This window comes from Saccoglossus kowalevskii, chromosome 4 (genome assembly GCF_978046115.1).
Source record: "Saccoglossus kowalevskii chromosome 4, keSacKowa6.1, whole genome shotgun sequence".
NCBI lineage: Eukaryota > Metazoa > Hemichordata > Enteropneusta > Harrimaniidae > Saccoglossus > Saccoglossus kowalevskii.
This window is the reverse complement of record NC_140644.1, coordinates 46,222,019-46,240,417: the sequence shown is the minus strand read 5'-3', so window position 1 is coordinate 46,240,417 and position 18,399 is coordinate 46,222,019. Positions and strand designations below refer to the sequence as shown.

The following is an 18,399-nucleotide window of genomic DNA, read 5'->3' as shown; positions in this document are numbered from 1 at the left end:
GCATAATTAGTTTTCAGCTAAGTAATTTCAAATTATATTTAATGTGTCTCCAATACTCTCAGCACATGGGAGTTCTTTCTAAGCTTTCTTTGATTGAGAATGGCGCCCTCTTACCGAATTGCCGATTGAACTTTAAACTCGTATATACCCGGTATATTTTTTGAGCTGCGCACTTCCGTGCTGTCGTACAACATGAAATCTTTTTCAATCATATTTTTCTCCATGAAAACTTCCCAGCAACACCAGCTGACAATGTGTCTGAACACCAAATACACTAAAATTACTCGAAAAATGTTTCAATGGCGTTTCCAGATCAATCCGCCATATTGTTTCTGTGCTAGCTCCTCTCCCTCCCTTGTTCATTTTTTCTAGAAAAACCCCTAGTATATCGTCCGTCAACATTTTCATTCAAACAACTTCTTCTCCAAAACCGTCAGCTAGATTCCTTGCTATTCATACCGCACATACCTGGGATGCTCCTCTGTCAAATTTGTTATATCACGTCACATGCAAACCTCTGTTTTTTGGGAATATTTTTTATCATTTATGGTAAAAATGATTTTGTCCACAGCCCATTGTCAGATTGCTTTGCAAGAATGTTGTTGACATGAATTACACTCAGACTTATTATTTTCATGGCACCATATGCCAGTGTTTAATTTTTTGTTAATAATTTTGCACATTTTCCACTTCTTCTCAGAAACCACCTGCCACATTGCTTTGAAATTCATAATGTATACACATGGACTGGTTCTCTCTCAAGTTTGTTCATTTACTCTTATGGGATATGCCCTTCCAGTGACCATTGTCACAATTACTAAACTGTCATAGATACCACTTCTCCTATCCACCTACTGTAGTAACTGCCACTGCCCTGTGCTCTTGTCAATTATAGTGGAGCTCTACTGACCACAAGGTCACTTTTCATTCTCCAGATATTCAACTTTACATCAATTTATGTAGTCCACCTTCTTAATTTTCAGCAAAGGATTATGTATGACATCATATCCACTGTTGTGAGAAATTTATTTAAACAAATCTGTAAATTACATTCTTCTACATTTGTGGAGCTCTTTCATCTTTCATGTTTGCTTTGACTTTTCCTTTATATACATTTCTCTATATCACATCTCGTACATTCTGATAAATGAAGTGACCCCACCATGTACTGTGGAAATAGAATCAATTTGCTTCTTTACAATGAACTCAACAAATTGCATTAATTATTTACACAGCATGAAATTAGCTGTTATAACCAAATTAATATTTTTGAAAAAACAGTTTTAAAATTCATAATGATTTTCAGTATATGCTATTTACATGTGTAGAAATTAATTATCAATCTACATGTATGTCATTACTTAAAAAAATGTTAAAATTTAGGTTAAAGTTGATTGTTATGATGAGATAAGGAGAGTTCAATGTAAAGCACTTTAATTTCAACAGTTCAGGAGTGAGAAAATTTCACTCAGAGTTAAAGTGACTTTTATGAATATTTGTTGTCCTCATTAATGCTATTGAATGAATAATTCTTAGCAGTGAAACTTGAACTATTTATAGTATATGTACTGTTTTAATTATTCGCTATATTTTATTTTCACTTATTTTGCTAACTGTGTAATACGCTAAATTAACTATGCAAATGTTCAATGTTTCAAATGTAAATGTGTTGCTTTCTTTGCAAACAGTGAATTTTAAACTAGGTGTACAGTGATTGCGATGGCATGTCATGTCATGTCAAATTATTTTAATCTAATAATAGAAAAGGAAATGCATTCTTGACGTCATTTTGACAGGAAGTAGTTTTAAGTCGTCTTTCATTCAAGGTTATTTTCTATGTACATTTCTTGTATTGATTTATTATTACCTAGTTATTTGATGTGGGCAGAAAAAAGCTACAGTAGTTCAAAATTTCATGCCATTTCAATTCCAAAATTAACTCATTATTGTGTGGTTTCCTGTAAAGTGTTTGTAGTGTCATATAGTATCAATGCATTTATGTGGGTTCTCATTGTCAGAAATCGGGTTTCGTTCAACATCATTTCTCTGACGTACTAATAAGTTTGATTCTATTTTTGTTTAAATGACCTTTCACCAAAATTGTAATATGTAATCAGCCATTTTCAGGCATGCCTTTTCGGATTTCAATCAAACTTTGTAAATGTGAAAGTTGGTTACTAATGTACATGTATGTATGTCATTTTTTTCACAATTTAATTCAAAAAGACTGACTAGTGACTATTGTTCTGTCCATCTCTGAGAATATTTTTACAAATTTATTTATATTTGGTACAAAGGCAAGACATGATGGGTTGAATGTTGTATTGGGGTATTTTTGTGCTTATATGTAATTTAGCCAAATTTGAAGTCATTTTCATCCAAAATATAAAATCTACTCTATTTATTCAAACTTGATAGGTTACTGCTGTAAAAACAATTAATTCTCTGTAGGAAAATTAATTGTTTTTTCCAAGAGCATGAATTATAGGATACAAATGGAAATTATTTTTTCTTGTATGGGATTTAGTACTAACAATAATTTTTGGTTGATTTAATAAATAGTAATTTAATTTTTTCAGGTGAAATTAGATACAGTCAGCATTCAGCATGATAAAATCTAGCATCGGCAGGTTTAGTGAAAATTTCATGCAACAAATATTTTTCTGATGGAGCTTGATAAAAAGTATGCAAGTCTGCTAACAAATAATGCTGTGACTAATTATGCCCAGGATAAACATAAATTAGGTACTCCTGTTATCAAAAAATATATAATGCAAGTTTAATTAATTTTGACACAATCAGAAATTCAAAATTATGTACCTGAGAGCTTCGTCAATCTGGAGATCTGGTACTGAAGCGCTTTTGTTTTTGCCTATATTTGTCTATATTTATAGTTATGTCCCAAAGGTAGATGTTTTGCTGAGATCAGCACTGGTACGACATGTTACAATCTCTGGTAGGGATCACTGTAATGTAAGAGATTCACATTTTACAACACATTTTTAGTTCTTATTTGAATTTGGTCTCCATTCATCTGTCATATTTCAGAACCCTCTGAACATAATCAGTTCATTTGCATTTGTTAGTACTTTATGTGGGACATATGCACATGGTTTAGTGATTTTATCCAAGATGGCCGACTGACAGTCATCTTGTCTTTTGAAAGTGTGGTTTCTTGGACACGCTTTGTTGGTTTTTGTTCAAATTTAATACATACATACATTGGTACATACATACGTGCAGATCTTCCTTTTTACGATTCCAGTGACAGTCATAAATAACATTGGTAAGCATATCAGTTTTTGCCTTGCACGTAGTGTAGTGTAAACCAAGGGGAAGGTATAGTAAGGGGAAGATTTTGGCATTGTGTTGGCGTGACTTATGGGTGTGATAACTCAAGTAACCCGATCGGTTTGAAATTTATATATGTTATAAACAAACATGCAAAGATAGCCAAGTTCGATGTTGGTGTATTTTGCTTGCATAATTAATGAGAGATGGCTCCTGATTGGTTTTCACTTGTGTGCGCGATAACTCAGGTAAATTTTACATGATCGATTAGAAATTGATATATGGTATAAACAAACATGTATACATTTTATTGAAACCAGTGCCATCTTAAGTTTATTATAGAAAAATGCCTTTGTTTTTACTCTAGTTAATATTTGACCTTTGTGTGAAGTCACTGTATGGTAATTAGATCTGTTCAAAGTTTATTTTCAAACACATTTGTGAGTTTTTACTGTGAGCAGTTATCTTCTCAAATAGCTGCATTGGGTTAATTTTGTACAGCTATGTTAGGTATGTAAGGGGGTCTAAAAACTAACTCTGCGACGCGATTGTGCCACTCGCTGAATGTTGAATATTGATACTCTGATACTCTGGTTGGTTGGTTGAAAAGAGTGAATCTCAATGGTCGGCCGATGTAAGGGTACACCGCATTCCTTAATGAAATGTTTTAAATGGTTATTTCGCGGACTGCTCGCGAACTACGGTAAACAAGTATTTACCGCACGGTTCGTTAATCAGCAAGTATTTAACATTGATTTATTAGCATATATAACATCCCCCGGAGGGGATGAAAGGGGTTACAAAACACATGCACGTTGGTGTTGGCTGCCTAATTACGGTGCAACATCAAGGAGCTGGTAACATTAACGCCATCTTGAAGTTGCAAGGCTTCGTCCGCAACTATGCTCATTAGCATAGGCGGCAGCTTTAAAGCGAGTAGAGTGTGAAGTACGTTTTACACGATGTTACGTTCCTTTTTGTCATTAGCAAGTATTATTTGTTATGACTATATTCATCACTTTGAACTTCCAAATAAAGCGTGTAGCGGGTCAAACTGTTTCTAGGCAATCAATATCGTTTTATTAGGAAAAAACGTAAAGCTGTGTGAATGGATTGAAACTACTGCTGAAGATAGAAAACTAAAACGGCAGTGTCAACGGAAAATTAGATGGGTGCACGCTCTCTGCATAAACGAAAACGATGGCTTTGTTTATTTGGCTGATGTCGACGAGCAACAGATTTCCTGTACTCACTTCCTCGCCTGATCACCTGCCCTCAACGGTCTCGCGTATCAGTGTCGTCATCGGTTAAGTAGTTGAAACTCTTTCGCATTGATGCGAATATTTCAGCCTAATCGTCCCACTCGCGATGGTCATAATATGACCCAGATGTGCTTGCAATCTGTTGCGATTCCGATGAAACATTTTTGAAAAATCAATATAAATAGTGTAAACAAGGGATGAACGCGAAAGTCCTGTAATTTTTCATCGGAATCACAACAGGCTCCAGGCAAGTCTAAATTAGTAAATATGACCCTGAGTTGCAGATTTTTCTTTGCCTTGTCTGTCATTGGTGTATTTGCTTTCTTTCTTTTCATTGTCATTGTGTTAGTAAGATGTTATTAAAATAGAATATAGACTTAGAAAATAAAACGATTTCTCGGACAAAGTCTTGACTGATAATAATGCTGACAATGGACGTTAGATTAATATGCATTGTTTGCGACAGGAAGCTTGTCACCCGTTCTATCAGAATCGCCAACAACAGAGTATTACCGGTAGTATACATATACTTGTTATAAACATTATGCAAATATTAACGAAATGTAGTAGCGTTAGCGTTTGAGCACTGGTCTTTCTGAAATTTGGAAAAGCTGGGATGACGAATCAAGGTACAAAGTAACCGTTTTTATCAATTATTGAAAAATCAAGAAAAAAAAGAAATTGGACCACCGAAATTTGGCTTTCATTTAAAAAAATAAACCATAATTTTCAGTAATACTGACTTCGAAAATTATGATACAAAAATAATTACATTCATACCACAAACCAACGCCATTTTTGTTTACGTTTCACAACTGTTACAAAGTATTTCATTTCTGGTGGATAAAATACCAGCTGATCGATCGTAGACCACAAGTTTGGAGTCTGTTTATGATCTAAACGAAGGCAGACGATTGCAAACAACTGCTGTCATGGCAAAACGGTGCACATCGTGAATGATTGTCATTTCACTGCGTGCAAATTATTTTCCTTGATGCACTCAACAAAGTCAAAGCAGACGTACAACATTCGTTGCAGAACCCGTGAAAAGTACTTCGCGTTCCTCTCGCTTTGAAGCTGCCGCCTATGCTAATGAGCATAGTCTTTGGGACGAAGTCTTACAACTTCAAGATGGCGATAACGTTACACCGTAAATAGGCAGTCAACACCAACGTGCATGTTACAATATTTAACTTTTCTAGCCAGCGGTGTGATGTGTCTAATCACCGTAAATCATGTGTCATTTGTTTGGTCCCACAATTTGTCTTCCATGTGCATGACACCGGTACATAGTGTTTACACACATTTTTTACCGTACCATTTTTACCATTTAAAACTTAATTTTTTAAAAGGCATACAGTGATTCATTGGGATTCGCGCTGTTCGACAAACCAACCAGCCAATGGGAATCATGCTCTTCGCAGAGTGACACTGCGATCCTGTAGCAGAGTGCAATAATTGACATTCAACGAGTCGCACAATCGCGTCGCAGAGTTAGTTTTTAGATCCTGTTACATACATGGCTATGTGTGTCATTTCATTTCCATTGTGTGACTTGAGTATGTTTTTCCATGTTATTATAATCAGGGCCTTCTGGAGTTCATTATTAGAAAATGCCTTCTATTTATACATTAGTTAACATTTGATCTTTGTGAGAAGTCATTGTATGGTAATTAGATCTGGTCAAGGTTAATATTCAAGACCACTGTAGTTAAACATTATAAGATAGTATTCTACAGTAAGCAGTTGTACTCGGTACTGGTCCTTATTGTTCAGTGAAATATTCAAGACCACTGTAGTTAAACATTATAAGATAGTATTCTACAGTAAGCAGTTGTACTCGGTACTGGTCCTTATTGTTCAGTGAAATATTCAAGACCACTGTGGTTAAACATTATAAGATAGTATTCTACAGTAAACAGTTGTACTCGGTACTGGTCCTTATTGTTCAGTGAAATATTCAAGACCACTGGAGTTAAACATTATAAGATAGTATTCTACAGTAAGCAGTCCTCATTGTTCAGTGAGTTACAAACTAAGTGCAATAAGTTTTGTAAAGTTGCTACTGTACATGTCCAATAAGTTATATCCGAGAGTTCACATACAATAATTATACTATAAGTTGCTGTAAAGCATATTCAGTATTCTTCAGTGCAATCAGTTTTCTAAAGTTATTACTGTACAATCAGTTATATCCTATTAAGTCACATAAGATAATTATACTATAAGTTAGCATATATAGTAGTTGTTAACTGAGCAGTATTTGCTAATATCCAGACTATTGAGTTAACTTTGCACAATTATATAAGTGTCTTTCCAATATTATCATTATTTAGAATGCCTCAACTTAAGAAAAAGAGTTTTAGACTAAAACATTTTTGCATTACAAAGCAGAGCTTGCAACATGATAGGTATTCATAGAGGGCATTTTTTTTTTTACTTTTCAAAGGCAGTTTATATTTGTCTCATTAATTTTTGACAGACACCTGTACAAAATACTTGGGCAAAAGATTTTCTGGTATGTTGCATGATTTATGAATCTATTCGCGTCTAAATACAGCACTTTTGTCTGAGATGCAGCATTTGTTTTTATAATAAAAAAACTGAATTACTTTGAATAAAGCTTGAAATTATGTCCCTTAAAATAATTAAACAAATTAGGCGCCAATGTTTTTGTAAGATATTTACATCTATCAAGGACATTCGGTAAACTGCTTTCCCACTGTTGTTTCAACCCCAAAACTAGTATTAAAAATTAATTATGACAATCATATTCATATTGAAACAAACTATGATAAAGGGAATAATATTATATAACAAAGGGCAAGGTCACCAGAGTTCAACTATGTTTAAAGTGCCTGTGCAATGCCCACCCACACGTTTCTCATTTTAGATCTATGTCCCACTGAAATGGGCAGCTATTGTTTTTTTGGCTGAAAATGATTACTCGTATCCAAGTAAATTTGAAATATTTCTCGTGCTGTAGCTACGCCCACCTATCCTGGAACGATTGATTGTTTCCGGATTTCCAACTCTCGCCGAAAGTGCACCACCAAATGTCAAAATATGAGAGGAAGTCGTACTCCGAGCCGTCATAACACTGGTCATTCAATATACTTTTAAACAATATACATTTTTTGGTCGGCTTTTCGTATATTTTTTTTTTTTTTGAGAGAGAGTTTTTAGAAGTTGTTTATGGTGGTTAAACGTTGTGTTGTGGGCGGTTGCAGTAATATGTATAGTCATAGTGTAAGCATTCACACGTTTTGAATCAACCTGAAGGTGCGACATCAGTGGACAAAAGCCATGAAAATAATGAGAAAAGGTTGGGGTGGACCTTCTCCTTACAGTATCATATATAGTGTTGACTTCACCTTAGATTCATTTTCGAAAAACTGTCCTTGTGCATTAAAAAACAACTAGGTTTTAAAGAGAAATGCCGACAGCTTAAACCTGGCGCAACACTTTTGGAAAAAATAAATTCCGAACCAGTCCATAATCAGAGAGAGAGAGAGATTTTCAAATGATTTGACATTTTTGCGATCCTGATTATTGTTTTATAGAGACTATTTAGTCCGTGTTATGTGAAATTTAGCAATAATTTTGACAGTGACACAAAAACGAAGCGTCTGACAAACAGAAAATTACGCAACCATTACACACTGCTAATTGTCCTCATTTTCGCAGGCTACAAATTTCTGAATTGTTCGGTGATTGGAGTTGAATATTCAATCAACGAAATAAAACAGTGTAGTGACGTGCCTAGTAGTAACCTGCTAAAAACGAGGCAATTCAAGCGTCAAATTCGATTTTGTCTAGTGCTGGGGTCCAGCGGCAATGTACAAACGTGTGCCGTGACAGTGACCAGCTACACAAGAATGGACATATTTCGCATCTAACTCAATCCCATAAAACAAACTTGATACTATGTGTTCATTATGGTCCATTCTTCCTCGACGAACAAGTACACAAATTGAAATTTAGTCAAAGACGAGAAAACAGCACAAGAAATTTGCCTTATTTACACGTATTGGCAATGCAAGCTGCCCAGCGAGTTCTCCTTCTGACGTCACAAGGGGAATTTCTGTATGCAAATGAGAAGCTAATGGGAGCCTTGTTTTAAAATACACAAAAATAAAGTTGCTGTAGACTGAGTTTAAGACACATTTTTTCATTGAAAAAAAAAATTTATGCTTAAAAACATAAAAATAAATAATATTTATGTATCAATGGATAATTTTAGGCGTGAAAATAGCAGCCATTTTACACGCACTTTAAATGAATTATGTATATGTACGTGAATTGATAATTTTTAAGGTATTTTGGTTCTATTTTCATCTGTTCATTCTCAGATACATTGTATGCTATCCCTGATTTTGTTCAAGGAAAGTGGTTTTTGATTTATGTATTTTCATGGTTTGATTCAAATGACAAATTTTAATTCTGCTCAACTTTTGTGCAGTTTGGGTGAAATTGAACACAGTCATGGGCCAATTTTGCGCAAAGATGATGTTTCGTGTATCAACCTGGTGCCACTTTGTCTGAACAAGACCTAGATACATGTATGGTGGCATTTGAGGTTACACCATAGTAGTTAGATACTCTTTCAACATTTAATTTTCTTGCATTGTTAATCACTAAAAACAATATCGTCTCTTTTCCCTCAATAATACATGCTTGTATGTTTTCTACCTTTCCAGGTTTACAGGAATTTCCCTGATGTCAAAGCAGAAACAATGTATGATGTACTTCACGATCCACATTTCAGAAAGCTATGGGATAAAAGTATGATAGAAGGTCGAGATGTATGTATGGTGAATCCAAATAATGATATAGGATATTATGCCTGTGAGTATATACATGTACATATAAACCATTGAGTAGATATTATGTATGTGAGTATATACATATACATATAAACCATTGAGTATATATTATGCCTGTGAGTATATACATTTACATATAAACCATTGAGTAGATATTATGCATGTGAGTATATACATATAAACCATTGAGTAGATATTATGCCTGTGAGTATATACATTTACATATAAACCATTGAGTAGATATTATGCCTGTGAGTATATACATGTACATATAAACTATTGAGTATATATTATGCCTGTGAGTATATACATGTACATATAAACCATTGAGTATATATTATGCCTGTGAGTATATACATGTACATATAAACCATTGAGTAGATATTATGCCTGTGAGTATATACACGTACATGTACATATAAACCATTGAGTAGATATTATGCCTGTGAGTATATACATGTACATATAAACCATTGAGTATATATTATGCCTGTGAGTATATACATGTACATATAAACCATTGAGTATATATTATGCCTGTGAGTATATACATGTACATATAAACCATTGAGTAGATATTATGCATGTGAGTATATACATGTACATATAAACCATTGAGTATATATTATGCCTGTGAGTATATACATTTACATATAAACCATTGAGAAGATATTATGCATGTGAGTATATACATGTACATATAAACCATTGAGTATATATTATGCATGTGAGTATATACATTTACATATAAACCATTGAGAAGATATTATGCATGTGAGTATATACATGTACATATAAACCATTGAGTATATATTATGCATGTGAGTATATACATATACATATAAACCATTGAGTAGATATTATGCCTGTGAGTATATACATATAAACCATTGAGTAGATATTATGCCTGTGAGTATATACATTTACGTATAAACCATTGAGTAGATATTATGCCTGTGAGTATATACATGTACATATAAACCATTGAGTATATATTATGCCTGTGAGTATATACATGTACATATAAACCATTGAGTATATATTATGCCTGTGAGTATATACATGTACATATAAACCATTGAGTAGATATTATGCCTGTGAGTATATACAAGTACATGTACATATAAACCATTGAGTAGATATTATGCCTGTGAGTATATACATGTACATATAAACCATTGAGTAGATATTATGCCTGTGAGTATATACATGTACATATAAACCATTGAGTAGATATTATGCCTGTGAGTATATACAAGTACATATAAACCATTGAGTAGATATTATGCCTGTGAGTATATACATGTACATATAAACCATTGAGTAGATATTATGCCTGTGAGTATATACAAGTACATGTACATATAAACCATTGAGTAGATATTATGCCTGTGAGTATATACATGTACATATAAACCATTGAGTATATATTATGCCTGTGAGTATATACATGTACATATAAACCATTGAGTAGATATTATGCCTGTGAGTATATACAAGTACATGTACATATAAACCATTGAGTAGATATTATGCCTGTGAGTATATACATATACATATAAACCATTGAGTAGATATTATGCCTGTGAGTATATACATGTACATATAAACCATTAAGTATATATTATGCCTGTGAGTATATACATGTACATATAAACCATTGAGTATATATTATGCCTGTGAGTATATACATGTACATATAAACCATTGAGTAGATATTGTGCCTCTGAGTATATACATATACATATAAACCATTGAGTAGATATTATGCCTGTGAGTATATACATATACATATAAACCATTGAGTAGATATTATGCCTGTGAGTATATACAAGTACATGTACATATAAACCATTGAGTAGATATTATGCCTGTGAGTATATACATGTACATATAAACCATTGAGTATATATTATGCCTGTGAGTATATACATGTACATATAAACCATTGAGTAGATATTATGCCTGTGAGTATATACATATACATATAAACCATTGAGTAGATATTATGCCTGTGAGTATATACATATACATATACATATAAACCATTGAGTAGATATTATGCCTGTGAGTATATACATATACATATAAACCATTGAGTATATATTATGCCTGTGAGTATATACATGTACATATAAACCATTAAGTATATATTATGCCTGTGAGTATATACATGTACATATAAACCATTGAGTATATATTATGCCTGTGAGTATATACATGTACATATAAACCATTGAGTAGATATTATGCCTCTGAGTATATACATATACATATAAACCATTGAGTAGATATTATGCCTGTGAGTATATACATATACATATAAACCATTGAGTAGATATTATGCCTGTGAATATATACATGTACATATAAACAATTGAGTATATATTATGCCTGTGAGTATATACATATACATATAAACCATTGAGTATATATTATGCCTGTGAGTATATACATATACATATAAACCATTGAGTATATATTATGCCTGTGAGTATATACATGTACATATAAACCATTGAGTATATATTATGCCTGTGAGTATATACCCTACTCGCCCAGGGTACTTTTTTTGGGGGGGGGGGAGGCGAGTGCTTAGTCGAATAATTTGCCAAAAGTCAGTTTTCGTTTCGTGTGTGCAGAAATTTGGTTTAAACTTGGTACATATTTGACATAATAAAACCATAATGCACTTCATTTTAATTCTAAATTGGGACAAAGTCTGAAAGAGGACTTTTAGCTTAATCTCAGTGAATGTGTCAGTATGTACATGTACATGTTGGTATACCTTGACCAATTCACTTCAAGCCTTGCACATACTTAACACTAAGTGTGTACCATATGCATGTGTGATAATTTGGTGATTACCTCAAATATGGCCAACTAGTGGCCATTGTAGTTAATGCACATCTCTTCGTTTTGTAAAGCCAACTACATGGCCATTTTGTTTTTAAGAAAATTCAGACAAATCTCAACATCCAATTAATTTGGTTTACTATAATTGTGATTTTGTCATGTCATGATATGAACTGTTTCTATTATTTTACACAGATTCTTGGAGATATATTCTATACATACATGTATATGAAAATAAAATAAAGCCTAAACTTTTTTGAGATATAAATGCAGTATCTTTTAATGTTCACCCTCATAAAAGCCAATATTTGATTGTTCACACATCATGTTAGTGAAAATGTAGCTGCCATTGCATGCTTTACATGTCAGTATTACTAGTGATATCACATTTAATATTTCATCTCCCAGTGGAATATGTCAGTTAAATATTTATTTAGGTCATCTTCTTCTATGATTCAAATGTACTTTCCACATTTGCATGTACAAAAAATTGTTAGTCCCCGTTCAGGCGCAGCCTGAAAAGGGGACTTTATAATTCAGGTTATGTCCATTTTTTCGTCTCCAACATTTTCTCAGAAATTCTACAGGAGATATCAGTGAAACTTGGCAGGTTGATGAACAAGTGTCTGCTGAGTATGCACGTAATTTTTTTTCCAGATCTGAAAATCCCAAGTGGGTCTTTTTCACAATTCTTATCAAAAATTACCTCTCCCGGCAACATTGACAGAACGTCTGCGCATGCTCAGAATAAATTAATTACTGTAATTCCAGCTGAAATAAAATATTTTACAGTAGATTAGATCTGTGAGTAACACTGCTGTTATTACGGCACATGATTTCTCCATTGCGTGCAATTTATTATAGTACTGTTTATACATGTATTCTGTTCGGCTCAGTGGTCTCATTCACTAGTTACTAGAAGAACTACTAACTTTATTTGATTTCAAAAACTTCAAGAAGGCGGCGGCATAAGAAACGTGTTTGCAAAGGTAAGTTCTACAGTTACAGCAAAATTGAATGTTTATTGGGGTACGATTGGTGTACGTTCCGTGACGTACGGACGTCAATATTATGATGATTGCCAGCTTTATATTCTTGTGAAAAGCCAAAAAAGCAAACAGATGTCTCGAATCTACGAAACTAGTTCGTAAACTGTCAAATTATTGTACATGGGGACATAGCTTTCAACTAAATCGATATCCGGTCTTTTGTGTCGCGATTTCCGAAATATCCACAACTCGGAGGGGGGGTGTCCCTATATCGATCAATTTATTAGTCCCCGTTCGGACGCAGTCCGAAAACGGGGACTTATGTTTTGCCCTGTGTGCGTCCGTCTGTCCGTCCGTGCGTCCGTTCGTCCGTGATCACCTGTATCTCGAACATGCATGGACCGATTAAGTTCAAACTTCACTCATACATCACACATTATATGGGACATATGCACATGCATTTTTTTCATGATCTGATTAACGATAGCCGAATAGCGGCCATTTTAAGGCCGAAAATGCATCAAAATCGCACATTTTCACCATTCCCGACCCGGATCTCAGTCATGCATGGACGGATTTTGTTCAAATTTGGTACATACATTAAACATAATAGGACCTTGATGCACGTCATTTTTTTTTTGGATCGGGTTCGAAATGGCCGACTGGCGGCCATTTTGTTTTAAAGAATTCAGTCCTGGATCCGTATCTGAGACATGCTTGGATTGATCGAGTTCAAACTTCACACACACAAGGTACATCATGTCACAAATATGTATGTGCATTTGTTTCATGCTTAACAATAGTGGAATGATGGCCATTTTAAGGCCGAAAATGCATCAAAATCACGTATTTTCACAATTCCAGAACTTGATCTCAGTCATGCATGGATGGATTTTGTTCAGATTTAGCACAATGTGTTGTACATATGCAGGTGCATTTCGGTCATGATCTGCTTTGAATGTATATGTCACTCAAATATGAACGGAACGGAGGACGTGTCATTGACAATGACTTGTTCATTATATAATAGTAGGTTGCCTATGATTATAATCGTATTTTTTATGTTGTGAGCATTAAACTGTTAGTTGTAATGAAGATTTTGCCGATCTCCTGCGATTCAACATGACGGATGTACAGTGACAACATGTGCATGGACGGTCGGTCGAGTAGTCTGCAACGGACCATGAAATCGCCCAGCGTTTTTTCGGCAGTTTTCTTTTTAATATTTTGGATATTTCATTCACTTCTGACGCCTAAAAGAGTCTAATTTATATTTTACCGTTACAGTAGTCATCTACACCTATTCAAGAGTATGATGTTTTATTGTGAATAGCCTGAATGCGTATGCTTCGTTTCGACAATGAGCTGTGTTATTTCTGTGAACAATGTTTTGAATGCTCATTTTTTTTTTAAACAACTAATTTTTGGATTAAAAAAAAAATCATGACGTTTTCCCAGTCAAAATAGCATAAAGATCTTGCTACAACATCGGTGAATCTCTACAGTACCGCGTTGCGTTCACCACGAGGTCACTGAACCGTATTAACATATTTAAATGAGCCACATGTAAATGGAAACATGGCGGATATTGAATCGTATCGAGCATTTACATTCGACCGAAATCATTCGTTTACGATGAAACTAAGTTGAATATTACTTCAAATTCATAAAAATTCAACGAATTAATTTTTTGTGGGTTATTATAATAATTACTGAATAATAATCAACAATTGCAATACTTCGAAAACAAGTAAGTTATTCACTTGTGAAACACAGAATGACCAGATTGTGCTACCGTGATCATTTGCTACCGGTACTAACCACTAAGCAATGTATTCGTGTTTGTATTATTCAAAACTTCTTTTAGAACATACTTTACTTTTCGTTATCAACAAAATTATAAAAAAAAATAATGCATATTACATTATGTGATTTGGGGGGGGGGAGGGGATTCAATTCCAACATTTCGCGGTGCCTATTAGACTGTCGACAGTCCCTCTGGCCTTACGTGTGTGTTTTTTTTTTATTAGCTCCGCTGTCGACTTTGTCGAGCGGAGCTTATCATATGAGTGATTGTCCGTCGTCGTCCGGTGTCGTCCGTCGTCGTCGTCCGTCGTCCGTGTCAATGTTTTACTTTTTAGACTTCTTCTTGAAAACTACAAGCCTGAATGCTTTGATACTTGGTGTATATGTACCTTGGGTAGACCTCTCTTAGATTTGTTCATTTCATGTTGATATCTTCAATTCTCTAATTTTGGTGAATATTTTTGTCATTTTTGGTAAAAAGTGATATTTTCGACTTCTTGTTAAAAACCGCAAGTGCAATTGCTTTGATATTACATATATAGGTACTACATGTGGACCTCTCTCAGATTTGTTCATTTTGTAATGATATCTTTAATTCTCTAATTTTGGTGAATATTTTTGTCATTTTTGGTAAAAAGTGATATTTTCGACTTCTTGTTAAAAACCGCAAGTGCAATTGCTTTGATATTACATATATAGGTACTACATGTGGACCTCTCTCAGATTTGTTGATTTTGTAATGATATCTTTAATTCTCTAATTTTGGTGAATATTTTTGTCATTTTTGGTAAAAAGTGATATTTTCGACTTCTTGTTAAAAACCGCAAGTCAAATCGCTTTGATACTACATATATAGGTACTACATGTGGACCTCTCTCAGATTTGTTCATTTCGTGATGATATCTTCAATTCTCTAATTTTGGTGAATATTTTTGTCATTTTTGGTAAAAAGTGATATTTTCGACTTCTTGTTAAAAACCGCAAGTGCAATTGCTTTGATATTACATATATAGGTACTACATGTGGACCTCTCTCAGATTTGTTCATTTTTTAATGATATCTTTAATTCTCTAATTTTGGTGAATAGTTTTGTCATTTTTGGTAAAAAGTGATATTTTCGACTTCTTGTTGAAAACTGTAAGTCCGATTGCTTTGATATTACATATATAGGTACTACATGTGGACCTCTCAGATTTGTTCATTTTGTGATGATATCTTCAATTCTTTAATTAATTTATTTTGGTGAATATTTTTTGTAATTTTCGGTAAAAAGTGATATTTTCGACTTCTTGTTAAAAACCGTAAGTCCGATTGCTTTGATACTATTCATATTGTTCATTTTCTAATGATGTCTTCAGTTCTTTAATTGAAATGTGCATTGCTAACAGCGGAGCTATCTCAGCCGATAGGCTGCTTGTTAATATTAATATTAATCAAACGCCGTAGGCGTTTGCGAAATGCCGAAGGCATTTCAAGCGAGGGCTGTAAGGCCCGAGAGACTGTTATAGCCTGCAGGACTGGCCTTGCTATTAATTATGCATGCATCTCGATGACGTAGTAATAATTTGCATATGGGCGGAGTTAAACTGTTATGCAAAGGTCAAATCGCGGAGTTTTTTTATGTCACGCATGACTTTGATCGTCTCGCCGAGTATAGATCGTTTTCTGCCAAGTATTATCCAGAACTACAAGTTGCGAACGCGAGTTATCTAATTTTAAACAAAGGGAGAGTGCGTTGGTGTCTCATGATGTACTGTACGACAACATTTCGCCCAGTAAAACTCCGACGAAGGTAGTGAGTAAATTGTGCATTTCCCCCCGATCCAATGACTTGTCGCTGGATTGGTCGAATACTTTCATACCCAAGTTTCTTCAACGCCAGCGAAACTGCATCGTCACAAGCCATCTTCAAAGCAGTGCACTGAAAGAAGTTTATAAACTATTGCGTCGTCTGGTGGCTCAATTTTTTTTACTTCCTGTTGACCTGGGACTGCGTGACTTGTGATTGGTTAGCATTTTTATGACATCACTCTGCCTGTCAATCATGATGGTACGCTACAGGAGAATTTCTCTACAGTGGCGAGTGGTGGCGCAGCAGGCTATAACAGTCTCTCGGGCCTTACGGCCCTCGCTTGAAATGCCTTCGGCATTTCGCAAACGCCTACGGCGTTTGATTAATATTAATAATAAAAAAAAACACACACACACACACGTAAGGCCAGAGGGACTGTCGACAGTCTAGGTGCCTATGAACCAAAGGCCTTTCACTCTTCTCTGAGTGTGACACCTAAACCAGAGGTTTTATGGTGTATAAACTGGCACTAAATGAAAAGTCCGTTGAACCTTATTCAAATTTATAAATACATGTTATTATGTATTTCATTATGAAAACTGACTAAATTAAATGTGATCTTATTTTTAATTGTTTGAACAGAATGATTTATATCGGTAATGATGTTTTCATCCTATATTAATTGTGCCATTGTTAAAATGCCTACCTACACATTTATCGTTTTTGTTTCTGAAATGGACATTTGTAAAAAAAAAATTTTAAATCATGCTTGATTAAAATTCAAAAAAAAAATATGTAGCCATGTAGCCCCTTTCTGTTATCTGTTTCCAACTTCTTCAAAAGTGAAACTGGCGAAGGCATGTAATTGCCATACAATCATCAACTGTGGGAAAACTTGTATGTTATTGAAAATCTTTATTTTGTTGTCTGTGAATTAATATAATATTTGAAATGGCGTCATGGATCAAAATATTCTCAAACAATCGGTCTTCTGGTGGCAATACACTGCGCATTTATGCACAGTCAGTATCCCAATGCGTGATCTCAGCTTACTAAGTGATGATGGTGGTTGAAATGGAAAACTGAATACAAAAATCCAGGAACATTTCAAACGAATTTCCGTCTGCTGTGAATGCATGTTTCGTTGCATCAAATAAATAACCCAATTTTATGACAGAAGCTTGCGATCTTGTGCCATACAGGGTCAAGTGATTGAGCAATAAAAAATGTGGTTTTATGTATCAGGTTATTGAATGTATCCAAAAACATGGTACCAATGATCTGAAATTTCAGGAGTGCTCGCTGAAGGTTTATCAATCTTGCGTATTGTCTTGTTCTTTTTCAATCCTGCATTTCAGTTACTAGAATTCATACTAAAAAAAAATAGTTTCTGATTTTCTTCTAATAATTCGGCCACTCTCAAAAACAAATATTTTTCCATGGTCGAAATGCAAGAAGAATACAAAACTACTGTGATTGCACAGCGATACCTGTAGGGCCATTGTCAATTAGTTCCCCTGATCAACACAGCGTTATACATAGGACTGATATTGAATCACAGAGAGTAAAATCTTGTG

The 18,399-nt window shown here is 34.3% G+C and overlaps 1 protein-coding gene across 1 annotated transcript in view; it reads left to right on the top strand.

Moving 5' to 3' along the window:
- The window catches only part of LOC144362329 (START domain-containing protein 10-like), a 144,659-nt gene that overhangs the window by 32,574 nt on the left and 93,686 nt on the right, over positions 1 to 18,399 (top strand). Inside the window, exon 2 of the mRNA XM_085498185.1 lies at positions 9,254 to 9,401. Coding sequence (XP_085354311.1) covers positions 9,254 to 9,401 — 148 coding nt within the window. The remainder of the gene's footprint in view (positions 1 to 9,253; positions 9,402 to 18,399) is intronic.